At 39.2% G+C, this 20,007-nt stretch overlaps 1 protein-coding gene across 1 annotated transcript in view; it reads left to right on the top strand.

The window, feature by feature from the left end:
• The window catches only part of WDR11 (WD repeat domain 11), a 163,372-nt gene that overhangs the window by 108,846 nt on the left and 34,519 nt on the right, over positions 1–20,007 (top strand). The window contains exons 14-22 of the mRNA XM_053692652.1: positions 1,536–1,644; positions 3,600–3,724; positions 10,185–10,332; positions 15,343–15,449; positions 17,262–17,376; positions 17,639–17,810; positions 18,825–18,933; positions 19,248–19,310; positions 19,688–19,753. Coding sequence (XP_053548627.1) covers positions 1,536–1,644; positions 3,600–3,724; positions 10,185–10,332; positions 15,343–15,449; positions 17,262–17,376; positions 17,639–17,810; positions 18,825–18,933; positions 19,248–19,310; positions 19,688–19,753 — 1,014 coding nt within the window. The remainder of the gene's footprint in view (positions 1–1,535; positions 1,645–3,599; positions 3,725–10,184; positions 10,333–15,342; positions 15,450–17,261; positions 17,377–17,638; positions 17,811–18,824; positions 18,934–19,247; positions 19,311–19,687; positions 19,754–20,007) is intronic.

The raw sequence follows: 20,007 nt of genomic DNA, 5'->3' as shown, positions 1-20,007 counted from the left end.
AAGGGAGATAGGCGGCAGCTAGGGAGGCTGGAGAGGTTGGAGTTGCAATCGTCAAGGCGGGAAATGATTAGAGAGTGGATTAAAGTTTAGTTGTGTCTTGTGTGAGGCAGTGGCAAATTTTGGAGATGTTTTTAATTTGGAGGCGGCAAGAATTGGTCAAAGACTGGATGTGGGGAGTGAAAGAGAGATCAGAGTCAAGTGTGACCCCAAGACATCGGTCATGCAGGGTTGGGGTAATGATGTTGTTATTATTAACAGTTAGAGAAAGTTGGGGGGGTAGGGATTTTGGAAGAAGGGGGGGAAATAATGAGCTCAGTTTTTGAAAGATTTAGCTTAAGGTAGTGAGAGGACATCCAGGACAAAATATTAGAAAGACATTGTATGTAAGAACAGAATTGTCTAGCATGCCGGCAACAAGTGACACGAGTTAGTAAGGAAGGGGATAGGTCTTGTGCAGAGAGATGTAGATTTGGGTATCATCAGCATACAAATGGTATTGAAACACAGGGGACTGTATTAAGGAACCTAAGGATGATGTATAAATTGAGAAGAGAAGGGGACCAAGGAAAGCATCTTGTGGTACCCCAACAGAAAGTGTTAAAGGGTCAGAGGATGTGCCAAAAAAGGTAACACTAAAGGTTCGGTTAGACAGACAGGAGGAGAGCCACAAGAGAGCTGTGTCACAGATGCCGAAAGATTGGAGGGTTTGGAGCAAGAGAGTATGGTCAACCGTGCCAAAGGCTGCAGACATATCAAGAAGGATTAACAAAGTAAAGTGGCATTTAGATTTTGCTGTAATTAGGTCATTAGTAACCTTAATGATTGCAGTTTCTGTGGAGTGGTGTGGGCAAAATCCAGATTGCATTGCATCAAGGAGGGAGGTTAATGTGGGGAAATGTGATAAAAGTGTATTTACGAGCCTTTCCAGAAGTTTTGAAGCAAGGGGGAGTACAAAAATATGGCAGTAGTTGGATGGGGATGATGGATCAAGAGAAGATTTTTTTTGAGTATTGGTGTAATTAGTGCATGTTTAAGGAATGAGGGAGAGAATAAAAATGTTTGAGTATAGGAGTAAGAGTAGGAGAGAGGGAGGGCAGTAATTGTGAGGGGATGGGATCAAGGGGACAGGTAGGATGTGAGAGGAGAATATAAGGGCAGAAACTTCTTCCTCAGTAGCAGGAGCAAAAAAGCTGGTAGTGTGTTGGGAGATGATTTAGTTTAGATGAAATCTATTTTGTTGGTGAAGTGTTTGGCAAAATCTTGAGCTGAGAGACAAGTGGGGATAGGAGGTGGGGTGGGCGGAGAAGGATGTTACAAGTGGAGAAGAGGCGTTTTGGGTTTGAAGAAAGAGTAGAGATAAGAATAAGACCATGTTGTATGTAAGAACAGAATTGTCTAGCATGCCGGCAACACGTACTGGGAAGCTGTAACGTCAGTAGGCAGAAAGTCTCAGTGCACAAATTCTAGCATCTGGTTCACACCCTGATAACTGTAGCTGCTTTAAGAGACCTGACATGTTTCTTTGGTTGTTACAGACAGTACTTGGCTGTGGCGTTTAAAGACAAACCCCTGGAATTATGGGATATCAGGACATGCACCTTGCTGCGAGAAATGCCTAGAAGCTTCCCTTCAGTGACAGCCCTGGTAAGGGAACAGCATATGATTTAAAAAGAAATTAAACACTGTGAGATTTTTATTTCAAACTTTTAGTTATGCACAGTGAAACCATTTTGCAGCATACTTCCATTATTTATTTTACCCCATTTTCATGTAATTAATATTATTACTTTTGCTAGCCTTGTTATTTTCAGACCAAGTTATGGGTAGGGTTTGACTTTTGAAAAACTGTTGCAGCAAACAAGATGTTTAGAATCAGTTATTCGATAGCAACACAACAGAAATGTTTTGTAATTACCCTGTGTTTATTTTCCCTTTTACGTATAGTGGATATAGAAAGTCTACACACCCCTGTTAAAATGTCAGGTTTCTGTGATGTAAAAAAATGAGACAAAGATAAATCATTTCAGAACTTTTTACACCTTTAATGTGACCTATAAACTATGAAACTAAATTGAAAAACAAACTGAAATCTTTTAGGTAAAGGGAAATAAAAATAAAAGATTTTTGATTGGAATCGGGTCTGGGCTCTGGCTGGGCCATTCCAAAACTTTAATCTTCTCCTAGTGAAGCCATTCCTTTGTTGATTTGGATGTATGCTTTGGGTCGTTGTCATGCTGAAAGATGAAGTTCCTCTTCATGTTCAGCTTTCTAGCAGAAGCCTGAAGGTTTTGTGCCAATATTGACTGGTATTTGGAACTGTTCATAATCCCCTCTACCTTGAATAAGGCCCCAGTTCCAGTAGAAGAAAAACAGTCCCAATGCATGATGCTGTCACCACCATGCTTCACTGTGGGTATGGTGTTCTTTTGGTGATATGCCGTGTTGTTTTTGTGCCAAACATATCTTTTGGAATTATGGCCAAAAAGTTCAACCTTGGTTTCATCAGACCATAACACCTTTTCTCACATGCTTTTGGGAGACTTCAGATGTGTTTTTGCTCAATTTAGCTGGGCTTGGATGTTTTTCTTTGTAAGAAAAAGCTTTCGTCTTGCCACTCTACCCCATAGCCCAGACATATGAAGAATACGGGAGATTGTTGTTAAATGTACTACACAGCCAGTACTTGCCAGATATTCCTGCAGCTTCTTTAATGTTGCTGCAGGCCTCTTGGTAGTCTCCCAGACCATATGTTCTCCACTTGATGATGACTGTCTTCACTGTGTTCCATGGTATATCTAATGCCTTGGAAATTCTTTTGTACCCTTCTCCTGACTGATACCTTTTAACAATGAGATCCCTCTGATGCTTTGGAATCTCTCTGCGGACCATGGCTTTTGCTGTAGGATGCGACTAACAAAATGTCAGGAAAGACCTACTAGAACAGCTGAACTTTATTTGGGGTTAATCAGAGGCACTTTAAATGATGACAGGTGTGTACTGACTCCTATTTAACATGATTTTGAATGTGATTGCTTAATTCTGAACACAGCTACATCCCCAGTTATAAGAGGGTGTGCACACTTATGCAACCACATTATTTTAGTTTTTTTTTGTTTACTTCCCTCCACCTTAAAGATTTCAGTTTGTTTTTCAATTGAGTTGTACAGTTTATTGGTCACATTAAATGTGTAAAAAGTTCAGAAATGATTTATCTTTGTCAAATTTTTTTACATCACAGAAACCTGACATTTTAACAGGGGTGTGTAGACTTTTTATATCCACTGTATGTGCTCTTTTTATTCTTATTCATATATATCCTCCAAGCTGATGTGTTCAGTTGTGTAAATTGTATTTATTGTTCTGATTTTTTAAGAAAAGGATAGTGTCTTCTTTTGTTTCAAATACATAACATATGTGTTAAAGCGACATTCTAGTGCATTACTAAAACGTGTTAATATATTTTATTATTATTATGCCAAAATATCCCTTTAAAAACAGGTTAGTTTGTCCTAGAAATTATATGTGAAAGAGTTACTTGTCTTCTGACATTTGCTGCTCTCTGACTTTTGAATGACAGTCTGTCTGTCTGTAACTCCCAGGAGTGGTCCCCATCTCACAACCTTAAGAGTCTCAGAAAAAAGCAGATGGCAGCACGAGAGGCAATGGCACGCCAGACTGTCTCTTCAGACACAGAGCTAAACAGCGTAGAGTCTTCTGTCATCAGGTGAGACATCTGCTGCCTGTGCAACATGGCGATAACTATTGATACAGAAATGTAATAAATATTCCACATCACAAGTATGTTTTAGCTCTTTATAGAGCTGCAGACATTTACCCTCCAAGGGTGATGCATTATATTGACAGGGTAGAGAGTCTATAACTATTGATGAACCCAAAAGATAATTAAAAGTTTTTTCTTTCCTAAGATATGGTGAGTCCATGGCTTGAGTAATTACTGTTGGGAATATTACTCATGGCCAGCAGAAGGAGGCAAAGAGCACCACAGTTAAACTGCTAAGTATCACTCCCCTACTCACAACCCCCAGTCATTCTCTTTGCCTTCGGTTCATTGAGGAGGTGAAGTTTAGGTGTCTGAAGAAATTTTTTGATTTAATCTACCAACAAGTTTTGGGGTATAGCCGTATTCCACGTCATTCCTTGCAGTCGGGTAGTGGTGACTTTAAAGCAGTTAGGAACTTGTAAAGAGGTACTTACTGTGTTTTCCTAACAATTGCTTCCCTAGTTTAGAAAGCCAGAGTTGGCTACTCTGTTCTTTCTTTTTCAAAGGTCTCTGTGAAGAACTGTGTCTTTTCATACCTTGTAACTGTCTACATGCCGGACAGCGGAGCAGGTAAATGCTTTTTCTTCCAATTGGGGAGACCATGCACTTAACAAATTAAAAGACACTGCTTTTTTATTGGGACATAGATAATCCTGTTGTATGGGTTACACTGGGGCATGAAGCAGTCACTGTAGCATGAGGCTAACATTTAAACTCTTTTAAAAAGAAAGGGTAAAATGTTTTTATTAGGCTTTATTTTCTGACACATATTTACTTGATAAAACAATTCAAGTTTAAACTGAAAGTAAGGCTGAATTTTCTATTTCAGCAGCTTATTCATTTCCCCTTTGCTTTAAAATAAAACGATGCAACATTTTAAATTGTCCGGTTTGAAAAAACGGTTATTTCTGGTACTCAGTGTAACCAGGAAGCTATTTTTATTGCCTCTCTGTGTAGCAGCAGTAATTTGAGCTTGGCAGTTGCGGTCACATGACCAGCTTTACTTCATAAGGGGTTGCCTGAGGGGTATTTTAGAAGTTTATTTGATGTGTATTAAATGTTTTTTCTTAACTTTTCTCACATAATTTTAGCTGGGGATCGATCCTAATTTGGGACAACATTTAAAGTGTATTTTTTCCTTAGCTTATTTTAATTGAATATTAAAATCTTTGAATTGTCTGATATGGAGCAAGAGCCTACGCTCATATATTCATGCTTATTATGTTTAGATGCACAAATTGCAGCTCCTATGCAATTGTGTTCTTCATGTGTCAAGAAAACCTTGCAAAATAAAAGTAAAATTTTTGAGCCTAATGTCTCTCAGGAGGATGCTGTTAAAATAATACCTCCGGCATCTGGCATGGCAATGGCATCATATGCAGTGCACTGCGGTTCCTCTATAACTCCTAGTGGAGTTTATTTAAAAGCAGAAATTGCTGCCCAGGTATCGTCAGCAGTATCTTCGGCATTAGCTGCCATTCCCAGATTACAGGGAAAACGCAAGAGGAAATCTAGAAATTTAGAAAGTAAGGTGCCTGTCCTCAGTTCTGCTTCCCAAGTTGCCCTTTCTCATAAGTCTGATGAGGAAGATACATTTAGGACTTTCTGAGGGTGAAATCTCAGATTCGGACAGTATAATTCCTTCTTCTGAGACTGAGATTGTATTCTTCAGATTTAAGCTTGAACACCTTTGTGTATTGTTAAAGGAGGTTTTAGCTACTTTAGATGACTTTGATACCCCTGTCGTTGTCACTCCTAAGAAATCTAGTGAACTTAATAGTTTCTTTGATTAACCTTCCACCTCAAAGGTTTTTCCTGTGCCGGACTGTGCTAGAGAGATTATCTGACAGGAATGGGAAAAACCAGGGATGTCTTTTTCCCCATCTCCCATTTTTAAGAAAATGTTTCCTGTCGAGGACTCCATTAAAGACCCTTGGCATACTGTACCCAAAGTTGAAGGGGCTATTTCCTCTCTGGCTAAGAGAACCACTTTTACTATTGAGGATAGCTGCTCTTTTAAGAATCCGATAGACAAGAAGCTGGAGACTTATTTGAAAAAGATTTATGTTCATCAAGGTCTCCAATAGTAACCTGCGGTGTGTATTGCCACTGTGACTAGTGTGGCATCTTATTGGTTCAACGCCTTGTCTGATTCTCTTCAAATAGAGCCTTCCTTGGATGAAATTCAGGATAGGATTAAAGCTCTTAAATTGGCTAATTCCTTTATTGCAGATGCCATTTTACAGGTTATTGGGCTAGGAGCTAAAACTTCTAGTTTCGCTGTCCTAGCCCACAGGGCGTTATGGTTGAAATCCTGGTCTGCGGACGTTTCCTCTAAAGTCAAGCTTCTGGCGATTCCTTACAAGGGCAAAACCTTGTTTTGGCCCGGTTTGGCAGAAATTATCTCTGATATTACAGGTGGAAAAGGGTCTTTTCTACCTTAAGATAAGAAGAATAGGCCTAAAGGACATCAGAGTAATTTTGGTTCCTTTCGTAACTTCAGAGGAAAGCGTTCCCCTTCTTTTTCCAAGTAGGAACAATCCAAGTCTTCTTGGAAACCCAATCAGTCTTGGAACAAGGGAAAACAATCAAAGAAACCCGCAACTGATTCCAAATCAGCATGAATGGTTGCCCCCAATCCGGGATCGGATCAGGTGGGGGGCACACTTCCTCAGTTCTCTCAAGCCTGGATATGAGATGTCCCAGATCCCTGAACTGTGGACATAGTATCCCAGGGTTACAAATTGGAATTCAAGACTTTTCCTCCCAGACGCAGATTCCTTCTCTCAAAATTATCTGCAGACCAGATAAAGAGAAAGGCGTTCTTGAAATGTATACAACATCTTTTCTCCCTGGGAGTGATAGTTCCAGTGCAGGGACAGGGTCTCGGGTTCTACTCCAACCTATTTGGGTTCCCAAAAAAGAGGGAACTTTCCGTCCCATTCTAGACTTGAAGTGTCTAAACAAGTTTCTCAAAGTTCCATCCTTCAAGATGGAGACTATACGCTCCATTCTTCCTTTTGTACAGGAGGGTCAGTTCATGACAACCATAGACTTAAAGGATGCATATCTTTATGTTCCTATTCACAGGGACCATCACAGATTCCTGAGATTTGCCTTTCTGGACAAACATTTCCAGTTTGTGGCCCTTCCATTTGGTCTAGCCACAGCTCCCAGAATTTTTTCAAAGGTTCTGGGGGCTCTTTTGACAGTGATCCGTTCTATTGGAATTGCTGTGGCACCCTACCTGGATGACATACTGGTTTAGGGGCCATCTTTTCAACAAGCAAAATCTCACACAGAGATATTGTTGTCTTTTCTTCGTTCCCACGGATGGAATGTGAATCTGGAAAAAAGCTCCCTTTCCCCTGCTACAAGAGTACTGTTCTTAGGGACCATAATAGATTCTCTATTGATGAAGATTTTTCTGACCGAGGTCAGGAAAAACAAAATCATTTCCTCTTGCCTCTCTCTTCAGGCTTCAGTGGCTCAGTGTATGGAGGTAATCGGTCTGATGGTGGCTTCCATAGACATCATTCCTTTTGCTCGATTCAATTTGAGAGCTCTCCAGTTGTCCTTGCTCAGACAATGGAATGGCGACCATGCGGATCCATCTCAGAGAATAGAGTTAGATCAGTCGTCAAGGGATTCTCTCCCATGATGGATTTCTCAGGAATATCTGTCTCAGGGCACATGCTTTCGGAGACCTTCCTGGGTGATCGTGACCACGGACGCCAGCCTGCTGAGCTGGGGAGCAGTCTGGAACTCGTTAAAAGCTCAGGGCCTTTGGACTCGGGGGGGGGGGGGGGGAGTCTGCTCTTCCCATCAACATCTTGGAGTTGAGGGGAATTTACAATGCTCTATTGGCTTGGCCTCAGTTGTCCTCAGCCCAGTTTATCAGGTTCCAGTCAGACAACATAACCTCTGTGGCTTACATCAATCACCAGGAAGGAACTCAGAGTTCCTTACCCATGAAAGAGGTTACTTGGATTCTTCAGTGAGCAGAGACCCACAATTGCTGTCTATCTGCCATCCACATTCCAGGAGTAGACAACTGGGAAGTGGATTTTCAGAGCAGACAGACTTTTCATCCCGGGGAGTGGGAACTCCATCCGGAGGGGTTTTCCAGCTTAGTCCTCAAATAGGGGGTGCCAGAGTTAGATCTGATGGCGTCCCATCAGATTGCCAAGCTTCCAAGGTACATTTCAAGGTCAAGAAATCCACAGGTCGTTCTGATAGATGCTCTGGCGGTTCCTTGGGTTTTCAGGTTGGCATACCTGTTTCCTCTATTTGCTCTCCTTCCATGAGTCATTGCTCGTATCAAACAGGAGAGGGCGTTGGTGATTCTAATAGCCTGTCCTCGCAGGATCTGTTTTGCAGACCTAGTGGAGATGTCATCTCTCCCACCTTGGAAACTACCTCTGAGGAAGGACCTCCTGATTCAGAGTCCCTTCCTTCATCCAAATCTCATTTCTCTGAAGCTGACTGCTTAGAGGTTGAACGCATAATTCTGTCCAAGCGTGGTTTTTCTGAGTCGGTCATTGAGACCATGATTCAGGCTTGCAAGCTTGTTACTAGAATGATTTACCAGACGATATGGCGTAAATATCTTTATTGGTGTGAATCCAAGGGCTACTCTTGGAGTAGAATTAGAATTCCTAGAATTTTATGTTTTCTTCAGGAAGTCCCGGAAAGGGGATTGTCAGTCAGTACCCTGAAGGGCAGATTTCTGCTTTATCAGTTTTACTACATAAACGTTTGGCGGATTTGCCAGATGTGCAATCTTTTTGTCAGGCCTTGGTCAAAATCAAGAATGCCTTTAAGTCTGTTGCTCCTCCTTGGAGCCTTAACCTTGTTCTTAAAGTTTTAAAACTGGCTCAGTTTAAACATTGCATTCCGTAGACATTAAGTTGTTATCTTGGAAGGTTTTGTTTCTTGTTGCTATCTCTTCTGCTCAAAGAGTCTCGGAACTCTCAGCTCTGCAGTGTGATTCCCCTTATCTTATTTTTCATGCCGATAAGGCCGTTCTTCGTACTAAGTTAGGTTTTCTTCCTAAGGTTGTTTCTAATAGAAATATCAATCAGGAAATTGTTGTTCCCTCTTTGTGTCCTAATCCTTCTTCCAAGGAACGTTTGTTACACAATTTGGATGTTGTACGTGCTCTTAAATTCTACTTACAGGCGACTAAGGATTTTCGCCAGTCCTCTGCCCTCTTTGTCTATTTTTCTGGGAAACGTAAAGGTCAGAAAGCTACTGTTACTACTCTTTCTTTTTGGTTACAAAGTATAATTCATTTGGCTTATGAGACTGCTGGACAGCAGCCTCCGGAGAGAATTACGGCTCATTCCACAAGAGCTGTTTCCTCTTCTTGGGCTTTTAAAAATGAAGCTTCTGTGGAACAAATTTACAAGGCTGCAACTTGGTCTTCTCTACATACTTTTTACAAATTTGATACTTTTGCCTCGGCTGAGGCTTCTTTTGGGAGAAAGGTTTTTCAAGCGGTGGTGCCTTCTGTTTAGGACTGCCTGTCTTGTCCCTCCCTATTTATCTGTGTCCTCTAGCTTGGGTATTGGTTCCCAACAGTAATTACTCAAGCCGTGGACTCACCATATCTTAGGAAAGAAAAATAAAATGTATGCTTACCTGATAAATTTCTTTCTTTTGACTATAATCTCAGGCACCTCTAAACCTTGTGTTACTCTTTTTTTTCTCCATTTCACTTTGGTCGAATGACTAGGGGTTGTGGGTAGGGCAGTGATACTTAGCAGTTTAACTGTGGTGCTCTTTGCCTCCTCCTGCTGGCCAGGAGTAATATTCCCAACAGTAATTACTCAAGCCCTGGACTCACCATATCCGAAAGAAATACATTTTTCAGGTAAGCATATATATATATATTTTTTTTTTTAAAGTTATACTAAGCTCAGATTTGTTCTTTCATGATTCGGATAGAGCAGTAATTTTAAGGAAATTTCTAATTTACTCCTAATTTTTTTCTTTGCTTTCTTGCTATCTTTATTTAAAAAATCAGGAATCTAAGCTAAGAAGCCGGCCCATTTTTGGTTCAACAACTGGGTTGCACTTGCTGATTGGTGGCTAAATGTACCCACCAATCAGCAAGCGCTATCCAGGGTGCTGAAGCAAAAAGGGGCCGGCTCCTAAGCTTACATTCCTGCTTTTTCAAATAAAAATAGCAAGAGAACCAAGAAAAATTGATAATAGGAGTAAATTAGAAAGTTGCTTAAAATTGCATGCTCTATCTGAATCTTGAAAGAAAAAAAATTGGGTTTAGTGTCCATTTAATTTACGGTCAATAATCTGTTTGGATGTAAATTTCTAAAATAAAACATCAGCATGAGAGCAGTGCTTTATTTGCGGAGCCGTCTGTGTTTACTTGTTGTGTTAGTCTGTTACAGGAAGCAGAAAGCAAATCGGAGCTGACTCAGAATATCACAGCACGGGAGCATTTTGTGTTCACTGATACGGATGGGCAAGTTCATCATCTCACCGTGGAGGGCAACTCTGTCAAAGACAGCGCAAGAATCCCTCCAGATGTGAGTTTGCCTTTTTTTATTGTCACAGTTGCGCATCTGCACATTATCTCATCACAAGCCTGCAGGCTATAGTGTCACATAGCAACAGAACAAATCAAGTTTGTTGAATGTTGCCAGCTGCTATAGCGCTTTTTTTTGTTTTTGTTTGTCAAAACTGCCATAAACTGTTGTCATGATTTTTATGTGACCGCTCTGATCTGAGCCAAAAATGTGCTTTGCAAAATTTCATGTAATGAGCTTTGTATGTTGTACAGTCGCAGCAGGAAAACCTCCAGGCAGAAGCAGGTCTTAAACTATTTATTAAGATGCATATTGTTCCCTTGCAATCTACTGCAGGTGTTCAAAAAAGGGTTACTGTAAGGATCATGGTAAGGCGTACACTGTCACATATTTACACACCCATACATGTGTATTGCATGTGTATTGTTTTAAACCTTGAAGGTACAATGTTTAATGATTTATTAATGTTTGCTATGTTAGGTGCTAAAGACATGAGAGTCAAATATTAATTTTCAAGTCCCTGTTCAACCTCTACACGTGTGCATTAGGTGCTGGTGTCACTTTCACATATGACCTCACTGAGGATCAAATTATTAATGCTTGGCGTTCCCTGAAAATTGTGATTGGAAGTTTATGGCTTTTCTGATAAAGCCTTTAATTTATTAACCCCTTCACTGCTAAGCCTTTCTCCCACCTCTGTTTAAAGGGACACTGTTTATTTTATAGGCACAGTATTGTGGTTATTCCCCGCCTCCCTCTTGTCATGAGTGCTGCCATGTTTAAATCTGTCTTTCACTGCATTCCCTTGCTGACCTGTTTGCACACGTGCAGCAACTCTCCTTCACATACCTGCAGTGTAACCTAGGTTCTAGAATTGCAGCAGCCATGATTAGATCATTTCTCTTCTTTTTTTTTTTGCTTCTTCCATTTTAACTTTATTTGAAGTCCTATTTCAGTGACTATTTGTTTTCTGTTAAACAAATGAAACGAGTAATCGCATATATTGTCAAACTACAAAATCCTTTATGTAACTGATGTTGGTCCTTTGTCAATGACTATTCAGTGTGAACAGAGCAGGTGCTGGCTGTTGATTGGCTGGAAAAATGAAGCCAAATGTTAACCTGCCAGGGACAATGTAGACAGCCTGTAATAACAAACAAATACACTTTTGTAATGTTTAAAACCTGTTCTTGATAACGTCACGTTGTTTTAATGGATATGAAACCCAGCATTTTTCTTTCATGATTCAGATACAGCATGCAATTTTATAAAACTTTCTCATTTTACTTCTATTATCAAATTTCCTTTTATTCTATTGGTATTTTTTGTTTAAAAGCAGGCACGTGTCTGAAACACTATATGGCAACAGTTTTGCAAGAATATTATCCATTTGCAAGAACACTACACTGTGTGCAGAATTATTAGGCAAATGAGTATTTTGACCACATCATCCTCTTTATGCATGTTGTCTTACTCCAAGCTGTATAGGCTCGAAAGCCTGCTACCAATTAAGCATATTAGGTGATGTGCATCTCTGTAATGAGAAGGGGTGTGGTCTAATGACATCAACACCCTATATCAGGTGTGCATAATTATTAGGCAACTTCCTTTCCTTTGGCAAAATGGGTCAAAAGAAGGACTTGACAGGCTCAGAAAAGTCAAAAATAGTGAGATATCTTGCAGAGGGATGCAGCACTCTTAAAATTGCAAAGCTTCTGAAGCATGATCATCGAACAATCAATCGTTTCATTCAAAATAGTCAACAGGGTCGCAAGAAGCGTGTGGAAAAACCAAGGCGCAAAATAACTGCCCATGAACTGAGAAAAGTCAAGCGTGCAGCTGCCAAGATGCCACTTGCCACCAGTTTGGCCATATTTCAGAGCTGCAACATTACTGGAGTGCCCAAAAGCACAAGGTGTGCAATACTCAGAGACATGGCCAAGGTAAGAAAGGCTGAAAGACGACCACCACTGAACAAGACACACAAGCTGAAACGTCAAGACTGGGCCAAGAAATATCTCAAGACTGATTTTTCTAAGGTTTTATGGACTGATGAAATGAGAGTGAGTCTTGATGGGCCAGATGGATGGGCCCGTGGCTGGATTGGTAAAGGGCAGAGAGCTCCAGTCCGACTCAGACGCCAGCAAGGTGGAGGTGGAGTACTGGTTTGGCTGGTATCATCAAAGATGAGCTTGTGGGGCCTTTTCGGGTTGAGGATGGAGTCAAGCTCAACTCCCAGTCCTACTGCCAGTTTCTGGAAGACACCTTCTTCAAGCAGTGGTACAGGAAGAAGTCTGCATCCTTCAAGAAAAACATGATTTTCATGCAGGACAATGCTCCATCACACGCGTCCAAGTACTCCACAGCATGGCTGGCAAGAAAGGGTATAAAAGAAGAAAATCTAATGACATGGCCTCCTTGTTCACCTGATCTGAACCCCATTGAGAACCTGTGGTCCATCATCAAATGTGAGATTTACAAGGAGGGAAAACAGTACACCTCTCTGAACAGTGTCTGGGAGGCTGTGGTTGCTGCTGCACGCAATGTTGATGGTGTACAGATCAAAACACTGACAGAATCCATGGATGGCAGGCTTTTGAGTGTCCTTGCAAAGAAAGGTGGCTATATTGGTCACTGATTTGCTTTTGTTTTGTTTTTGAATGTCAGAAATGTATATTTGTGAATGTTGAGATGTTATATTGGTTTCACTGGTAAAAATAAATAATTGAAATGGGTATATATTTGTTTTTTGTTAAGTTGCCTAATAATTATGCACAGTAATAGTCACCTGCACACACAGATATCCCCCTAAAATAGCTATAACTAAAAACAAACTAAAAACTACTTCCAAAACTATTCAGCTTTGATATTAATGAGTTTTTTGGGTTAATTGAGAACATGGTTGTTGTTCAATAATAAAATTAATCCTCAAAAATACAACTTGCCTAATAATTCTGCACTCCCTGTATATTACTGCACTATTTCCTGCCATTTAGTGCTCCAGGCATTTACCTTAGTATCTCTTCATAAAAGAATTTCATGGGAACAAAGCAAATTTTAAAACTTTTTAAAATTGTATGTTCTGTCTAAATCACTAAACATTTTTTTGGTATTTTCATATCCCTTTAACTATTTAACCTGTTAAAGGGATAGAAAGGTCAAAAATGCAATGTACATGGGAACATACCAATTTTAAATAGGAGCATTTTTGCAATATATTTCCATTACCAAAAATGCATCTAGGTAAAAGTTATTACTGTTTTAGCGGCATACACACAAGGTTCTGGATTCACACAGCATGACTGCTCAGCAAGCTGACGGGGGCGGGGGGGGGTGTATTGTGTCAGTGGATACTTAAAGGGACAGTATATACAATTTTCCATATTAAAATAAGCAAAACTATACATTGTTACAAGAACACTACCAGATGGTCTATATAAATGGATCATCTACGAAACATTTATGCAAAGAACAATCTAGTGTACAATGTCCCTTTAATTAGTGTCATACAAACCACTGCAGACTCCGTGATAATGTGTGGTGTTTGAATATTGGTGCACTGGGCACTCACAACATGTGAATTGTGTATGATAGTAAAAAATGGTCTAAATTTCATGCACGTTTTCCTATTTATACAGTTATATTTGTACAAAAACTTACATCAGTTTACATTTCCTGGCTAGTTTCTCCTCTGCTACCTGTATTTTAATAGGCTGTAGTATGAGGATAGGGTAAGGATAGCTGTAAACTTAGCAGCAGGGCTCACTACATCAGAGAGGATGAATTCATTTGTTGGGTTTAGTTTTTCGCCGCTGTAGTTACTCGAAGCCTGTGACAATGGTTATCTGCTGTTTAGCTTTATCTCGTAGTATTTCTCAGAGGCGCTCGTATTGACTTGGGGATCAGCTGTACTGGACCTTTTATACATTTTGTGCAATTGTGTCCAGTTGGTTGATGTGTCTTCTTTTTTGTTCATAGCATTATTTATAAATCATTATTTTATAGACTTTTAATTTTGTGCTTATGGCCTAATATCATTATAGAAACAATGAGGACGATGACTACTTTGGAATTTATAGATAAATATGTATCCAGTCTTTCTCCTGTGTCTTTGTATATTCTGATTTAGTTTAACATCTTTGTTTTATTTAGTAACCAGTAACACCATATTTCTTTGTGCTATTCTGTTGTTCTGTGTATCTTTTCTTCATATCTGATTAAATGCTGTAGTTAGGTATTTGTTTTTGGTAATGCATCATTTCTTCGAGTTGATGGTTTGGGGAATGTTGACTTTATATATTTTGTTCTTGTTCTCTCACGCTCTTGTAGTTATTGCTGAGAGTGTTCCTGTAGATAATCTCTTTTTAACTGCCTCGTCAATCCACTTCTCTGCTGTAGTTACTGTCACATTTATGGCAGCGTGACAGTATAATCACTGCAGTATTTGCGGTTAATGATAAATGCTTTCACTTGGGCAGACACTGTGCCGCTACATGTGAAGTACTGTCTCTTAAAGGGACACTCAAATCAAAATTAAACTTTCATTTTTCAGACAGAGCATACAATTTTAAATAACTTTCCAATTTACTTCCATTAACAAAATGTGCACAGTGTTTTTATATTTTAACTTTTTGAGTCACCAGCTCCTACTGAGCATGTGCAAGAACTCACAGAATAAGCATACATTTGTTATTGGCTGATGGCTGTCACATGGTACGTGTATGCATTTGTGATTGGCTGATGACTGTCACATGGTATAGGGGGAGTGGAAATAGACATAACTTAAAATTATCAGAAAAAAAATTCTACTACTCATTTGAAGTTCAGACTAAGTGCTATTGCATTGTTTTGTTATCTTGCATTTGTTGATTATGCAAATCTACTGTGTTGACTGGTCCTTTAATATTTGAATATAAGGATATATTAAGGGCAAAATGGTGCCTTTGCATAATATTTGTTGTATTTTAGTATGAGCAAGGATAACAATTCTATTTTTTTTATCATTAACAGAGCAGTATGAGCAGCATTTCCTGCATTGCATGGAAGGGGGACATCTTAGTCCTGGGAGATGTTGATGGCAATTTAAACTTCTGGGATTTAAAAGCCCGTGTCTCAAGGTAAACTGATTCTACCTGTAATACGTAAGTATTAGCATAAACCCACTAACCATTTAATTCAGTGATCCAATCTCATAATTGTTAAAGGGATTTTCTATTGCAAAAAAAAATGCAGCGGCGCGCACACTTATTTTAAACTTTTGATGCTGCATTTTTGTACAAAGGCATTAAACACATAGTTAAAGTCCCATTTAGAGTCTCAAGCACTGCTACTGGTGAGCTGGACAAAGCCGGTGAAAAGCAGGGTCATGTGAGTTAAATATGTTTAGCCCCATGCATGAGTTAAACACATAGATGCAGTGCAGATTAGTGCTACAATTACATTCTCTAATGAATGTCCCTTTAAGAGTAGGGGTGCTGGATATAAAAAAACATAATTCTTAAGCACAATAAACCAGAAAAACATAATTTTGAGAGATTTTGTTGAGGAATATATAAAACATAACCTTGATTATTCACTGTTTATACAAAATAAAAAAATGTCAAATGGATCATCAGGAGCACATTAAAGTGGTGAAGAATTTGACAGTTCAATGTCCCTTTAAAGGAACATTAAACTGCTGAGCAGAACTACAAACGCACAGTAACTACTCACTATGTTGTTGCATTTTATCCTTTTTCCTGCAGCTCTTTACAAATAATTTCTCCTGTTTAAATAGCTTAAAGGTGCCAGATACTGGAGCTCCGCCTCTTTGTACTAGGGCTGCCATCTTGGAGCTCAGGTATTCTCACAGCCTGTAACAGAAGCCGTGCACACTCACAGATCAGTGATATTGGCCACTTCTTTACAGCTGTATCGTTTGCTTGGAGTTAGTGTGCATGATACATAATTTTTGCATTTTTTGCACAATTTTACAGTTTCACAAAATATAATTAAAAAAGCACTCAGCAATAATATATAGCAGTGCAGCCACAGCAAAAATGTACAGCTCCTGCTTTGTAGCATGCACCCAAACCCGAAGCACATTATACAGCTGTAAAAAGATGGCAATATTACTGATCTGTAAGTGTGCAGCTTATGTCACAGGCTGTGAGAATACTTGAGCTCCAAGATGGCGGCAGAGCTTCACCATTAGACCAAATTTCAGGGGTTAAAACAGCAACATGACTTTAAAGAAAGCTGCAACAACTGGAGGGAACGCAAAAGCCTAGTGAACAGTGACCATTCTAAGGTAGTTGTCCCCAGCAGTTGGATGTCCCTTTAAAGTGTAGAGGACTGTCAGTGGGTGGGAGCTTTTCCTAGGACTCTATGAACTATTAGAGATTTCAGTAATGATGGAGATACATTGGGAAAGCCAGATGGATATACAAATTGCTGAGAGGTTATTTCATCCTCCAACTCTTTTTCATGTTGTTTGAGACAGATATATGGAATTATAAAACGTTATCGAACATAAGAGGTCCTGAGACTGTAACAATGAATATAAATATATGTTTATCTGAACTAGGCGCATGATGTATTAGATATAATGTCTCTTGTCTTCCTTTCTGACAATAAAGATTATTTCAACTAAAGTGAGAAGAAATGAGTGGCCAACTCATATGTAGGTACAATTAGCACCATAACAGTCACTTATAGGTAGTGCCATTAGACACCATTTTTGTAGCCGGCCCTCATTAATTGGGTTACTTGCTACGTTTTGGGTCACTACCAGATTATGAGGATTAAATGCACTATAAGGTACGTTTATATGAATAATTGTGAAGGTTTCAACATATTCTGCTCAAGTGGTTTAAACCCCTAGGAAAATGAATGGGGATGTTATATAGAATATTTAATGCTGATATTTTGTATCTGTTTCTGTGTCCCAGGGGAATTCCTACTCATAGGAATTGTGTAAGGAAGATCCGCTTTGCTCCTGGAAAAGGCAACCAGAAACTTGTAGTTCTGTACAATGATGGAGCAGAGGTTTGGGACACCAAAGAGGTAGGCTGAATAGTGTGTACTAAATTAATAAAGTTTCAATCCCGAATTTAAAAAAACTAAACTAACAGATGTTATTTTACACAGTAGAGCATTAACAACACAGCTATTTTCTTATAAAAGTGAATTATGAAATATTGTCCATGGATCTATGTTGACTAACTTGAGCACATTCTAAATTATTATTATTATTATCTCACACCATATTTATATATGTTGGGGGGTTATTATTCTCCTAATTTCTTGTTAATTTTATTTGTTTCAGATTCAGATGGTGAGCAGCTTACGTACAGGGAGGAATGTGAATTACCGCGTTCTGGACGTTGATTGGTGTTCCTCTGACAAGGTCATCCTGGCGTCAGATGACGGCTGTGTCCGTGTGCTGGAGATGTCTATGAAATTATCTTCCATCAGGATTGATGAACAGGAGCTAATTGGTAATTAGAAATAAACCTATTTCAGGGTTGTGAGTATTGGAGATTTTAAAAAGTAATATACATACAGTGACACATGCTCAGTGCGTTAGGTCTCGCTTGTCCTGATCTATTGGTTTAGCAGAGTTTGGAATTCTTGTTGCATCACTGTATAGAAAACTCTACACATCATATGTAACATACTTTGTACAGGTACGGTATGTGCAAGGGACATGAAACCCAACATTTACAGTTCCTTACAAATTTACTTAGTGGTCTTGGTATTCTTTGTTGAAAAGCAGGTAGGTAGGCTCAGGGGTATGCACATTTCTGGAGCTCTATATGGCAGTAGTTTGGCAACAATGTGTCTGTACAATGTATAACATTTTTAAAAGCATTCTTGCATAAAGTGCTCCAAACATTTTGCATACTCCTGAGCTTACTGGCTGCAACAAAAGATAATATGAGAACGATGTAAATTTGATACTAAAACTAAATGGGGATACTTTTATATATGCTGGAAATAAAATTTGGGGTTTAATGCCCCTTTATATAGCCCATTATACAAGAAGCAAAATTTAAACTAATACAGAAGTATTGGTTATGTAGTTCCTGCTATTGCCCGAACTTTGGAACATGTCCGTGATATCGAACATGAGGAGTCTACCTCAAGTTAAAGGTACACTGGTCATATGCCACCTCTGCATTCTTTTTCAAGACACTTTTAATACAAAGTGTTTAAGAAAAAAAAGTCTGTGCTGGGTACTAATTTGGCCTTTATTGAGGTGCTTGTTTCCTTTAGCAAATATAATACAGTATAAATAGAATACGTTTTGAAATACCCACTTTTATATGAAAGAATAAACATTAATTACAGTGTTGATTTAAATGTTAGCAGATCTGACGTGTTCTACAGAACATCATTCCTAGGTCAGACTGTAGTAATAGATGATAGTGTGACATTAATATGTTGTGATGTGGAGTAAAGCTACTGTTGTAAGTGTAACCTGAATGTGATATTCTCCTTTACCACGTTAGATCCGGTCTGGTGTCCTTATCTGCTGCTTCCAAAGGCATCTTTTGTTCTCAAAGCTTTCCTGCTGCACCAGCCATGGGCTGACAAATGTTCTATGGATATATCATCTGTGTAAGTTGTTTAATTAGGAACAACTACTCTAGACTTTATTTTTTTCTATATCCTGTATTACATCTATAATAAAACATAATTGTTTCTGTGTTGTCACCCTACATTGTTTTTAAGTTCACAATATGGAATTTATAGCTTCCGTTCACAGCCAGACAAGATAAGAAATAGGTTACTCTGCTACCCAGACCAGTAATGGTCCCTACCCCGTGTTAGCTGGCGTTTTACTTAGAGGCGATAGAGAGCTCACATTTATTCTGTTATAATTCTGGTCCTCTCAGGATAACCCTGGTTTAACACTTCTATTTTACTTGCAGAGACTACCCAGAGCACGAGGACATGAAGTTCCTTATCCAGCAACAGATCAACGCTCTGTCCAAGTGAGTCTCAGGCTCTTTAGTAAAATCTCACCCAGTGACTTTGCTACATCAGATGGCGCTGATTAGTCTTTATCGTATTCTCCAGATTAGTGCGAGACAGAGTTCTTATGTGATCTTGACACTGCCTGCTCTTCTTGGCTTTAGCTTTCAGTATGAGTTTGTGTTATCCGGAGAGTAAAATAAAAGATCCTGATATGTAACTAGATTCTCATCCAGTTATCCCGTAGCAACTTGTTTCTATAAACATATGCTGTGTGGCCTTTATTGTTTTTTCTTCAGTGGGTCTAAAGCTTTCACTGTGTGTCTTTTTCTTAAGCTAAATGTCCCTGTATTCATTATGGAGTAAACAGAAACTATGGTTATATTCTGCTTTCTAGTGATGCGAAGGACCTGCTACTGGATCCACATTTCACGCTTCTGCAGAGGTGTCTTCTTGTTGCGAGGTAAACGATGGATCTTCTCTATGATGTGTTATACAAGTAAAGAGATAATATACATGTTGAGATTGTAATTTAAAGTGCTTAATCATACATATTAAACAACTTTGCAATATACTTCCTCTTTCTCTTGTTAAGTGTATCCAGTCCACGGATCATCCATTACTTATGGGATATTAACTCCTCCCCAACAGGAAGTGCAAGAGGATTCACCCAGCAGAGCTGCTATATAGCTCCTCCCCTAACTGCCATTACCAGTC

Source organism: Bombina bombina, chromosome 9 (genome assembly GCF_027579735.1).
Source record: "Bombina bombina isolate aBomBom1 chromosome 9, aBomBom1.pri, whole genome shotgun sequence".
NCBI classification, from domain to species: domain Eukaryota; kingdom Metazoa; phylum Chordata; class Amphibia; order Anura; family Bombinatoridae; genus Bombina; species Bombina bombina.
This window is presented reverse-complemented; position numbering and strand designations above follow the sequence as displayed.